General features: G+C 46.0%; 1 protein-coding gene across 1 annotated transcript; it reads right to left on the bottom strand.

Moving 5' to 3' along the window:
- Window positions 1–1068: 1068 nt before the first annotated feature.
- On the bottom strand, window positions 1069–1221 carry FOIG_16899 (uncharacterized protein; the record flags this gene model as incomplete). Its single annotated transcript, XM_031218379.1, has 2 exons — window positions 1069–1095; window positions 1153–1221. The coding sequence occupies 2 exons, from the start codon at window positions 1219–1221 to the stop codon at window positions 1069–1071; spliced, it is 96 nt and encodes a 31-aa protein (XP_031051907.1).
- Window positions 1222–1501: the final 280 nt, after the last annotated feature.

Genomic DNA, 1501 nt, shown 5'->3' with positions numbered 1-1501 from the left:
AAATTCGTCTAAGTAGAATATGATCGGGTTTAGGTAACCAAGGCATAAGGGCCATGGTAATAACCCGCGGCAGGAAACTAAATCATCAGTGAGTACGATGATGATTTAATCTTAATAGCTTTGTCTCCAACCTCCAGTTGTCGCACTACGCTAACAGGATGCAAGATAAATGAGTGAAATGGAGCCAAACGTCGAAAAGAAAAGAACAACCAGAGATCTTTGACATCGACAGTCAGCCAGCCGCTTGATAATCACTGCCTTCCTCATCTTCGCTCTTTTCCTGACCATGTTCTCCCTGTCACTCTCTACCATATCGACTGTATTTTGGGAAGGTCGATCCTTCCACTTCGGAGTGAGACCAGTATTTCTTGTTGGAAGTTGGACGATCTCCATGCTATGGGTGTTGGGACCTTAATATCCTTACCAACAGCCAACAAAGCTGCACTTTTGGGAAACACATTCGCCAGCGGCCCTTCGACGACAACCCTTGTGCTTGCGTAATGTCATGTCTATGCAATTGGATAAATAGCCCAATCTTTCATCGCTATCCATCGATACCGTACACATTTCCTCCCATCATTCAAGGATGTCGAGATACTGTTTGAAGTTTCTAGAGCTACGAATGACAAGAGCCATAATCTGGCCAACAAACTTGGGCAGCTTAAGTTCTTCTTAAGGCTGAAACTCATAGCGGCACTCCCGATTAGCACAACTTTCCTAAGGGGGACAAGATGCCGAGTAATGAAGCTCTGTTCCGTGGCTTTACTAAGTTTACTATCTATCTTTCTTCTCAAAAGCTGACAACAACCAACAGGGCATTGTCGGGAAACAAAGGACGCCGCAGAGTTTCGACATAACTCAACTTTACTACGGCTAAGGGTGGAGTCGCTAGATGAACATAAAGGGCCGATAGTATTCCTGACAAAGCAACACCATCGACCTAGGAGATGAGGGAAGAATCTCTGGGCAGACCCTTCTGTATCAGTACAAAAAGAGTCCAATGTACGCTTCGCGAGGCCAAAGCGACAAGTACAAGTCCTATCTTGGAAGGCTGGACTGACGAATGACCTATAAGTGGCCGTAGTATTTGAAAATCTAACCGTCAGTGTCACCATCGCTCCTACGCCAATGAGGTAAAGATAAAGGACAAACCCCAGAATCCTTTCTAACCTTGAACCAGCTGGCTGAATCATGTGGCGGCGTGCCCTCCTGCGCATCCATGACGAACTTCGAGACCCCAGATCTTAACATGCTAACTCTCTACCGCAGGGACTTGAAGCGGCGAACGTGTCTGCGACGATACTGTTAGTTCTCATGAGTTAGGGACCCACGAAGAGGCCAGCCCGCACCCAGGAAGTCTGTTGTCTCAAAACCTTCAAATGCCAAGTAGGCATTGACTATCGACAAAGAGCTGGAAGCTACAACTGACAGGTCAAGACTGGAAAAGTGAATAAAACCATAAATCCAGCAGGTACCCTTATTTTTGATTCATGACATAATA

This window comes from Fusarium odoratissimum (genome assembly GCF_000260195.1).
Source record: "Fusarium odoratissimum NRRL 54006 unplaced genomic scaffold supercont1.299, whole genome shotgun sequence".
NCBI classification, from domain to species: Eukaryota; Fungi; Ascomycota; class Sordariomycetes; order Hypocreales; family Nectriaceae; genus Fusarium; species Fusarium odoratissimum.
The sequence above is the reverse complement of the archived record's forward strand: the minus strand, read 5'-3'. Positions and strand labels throughout refer to the sequence as shown.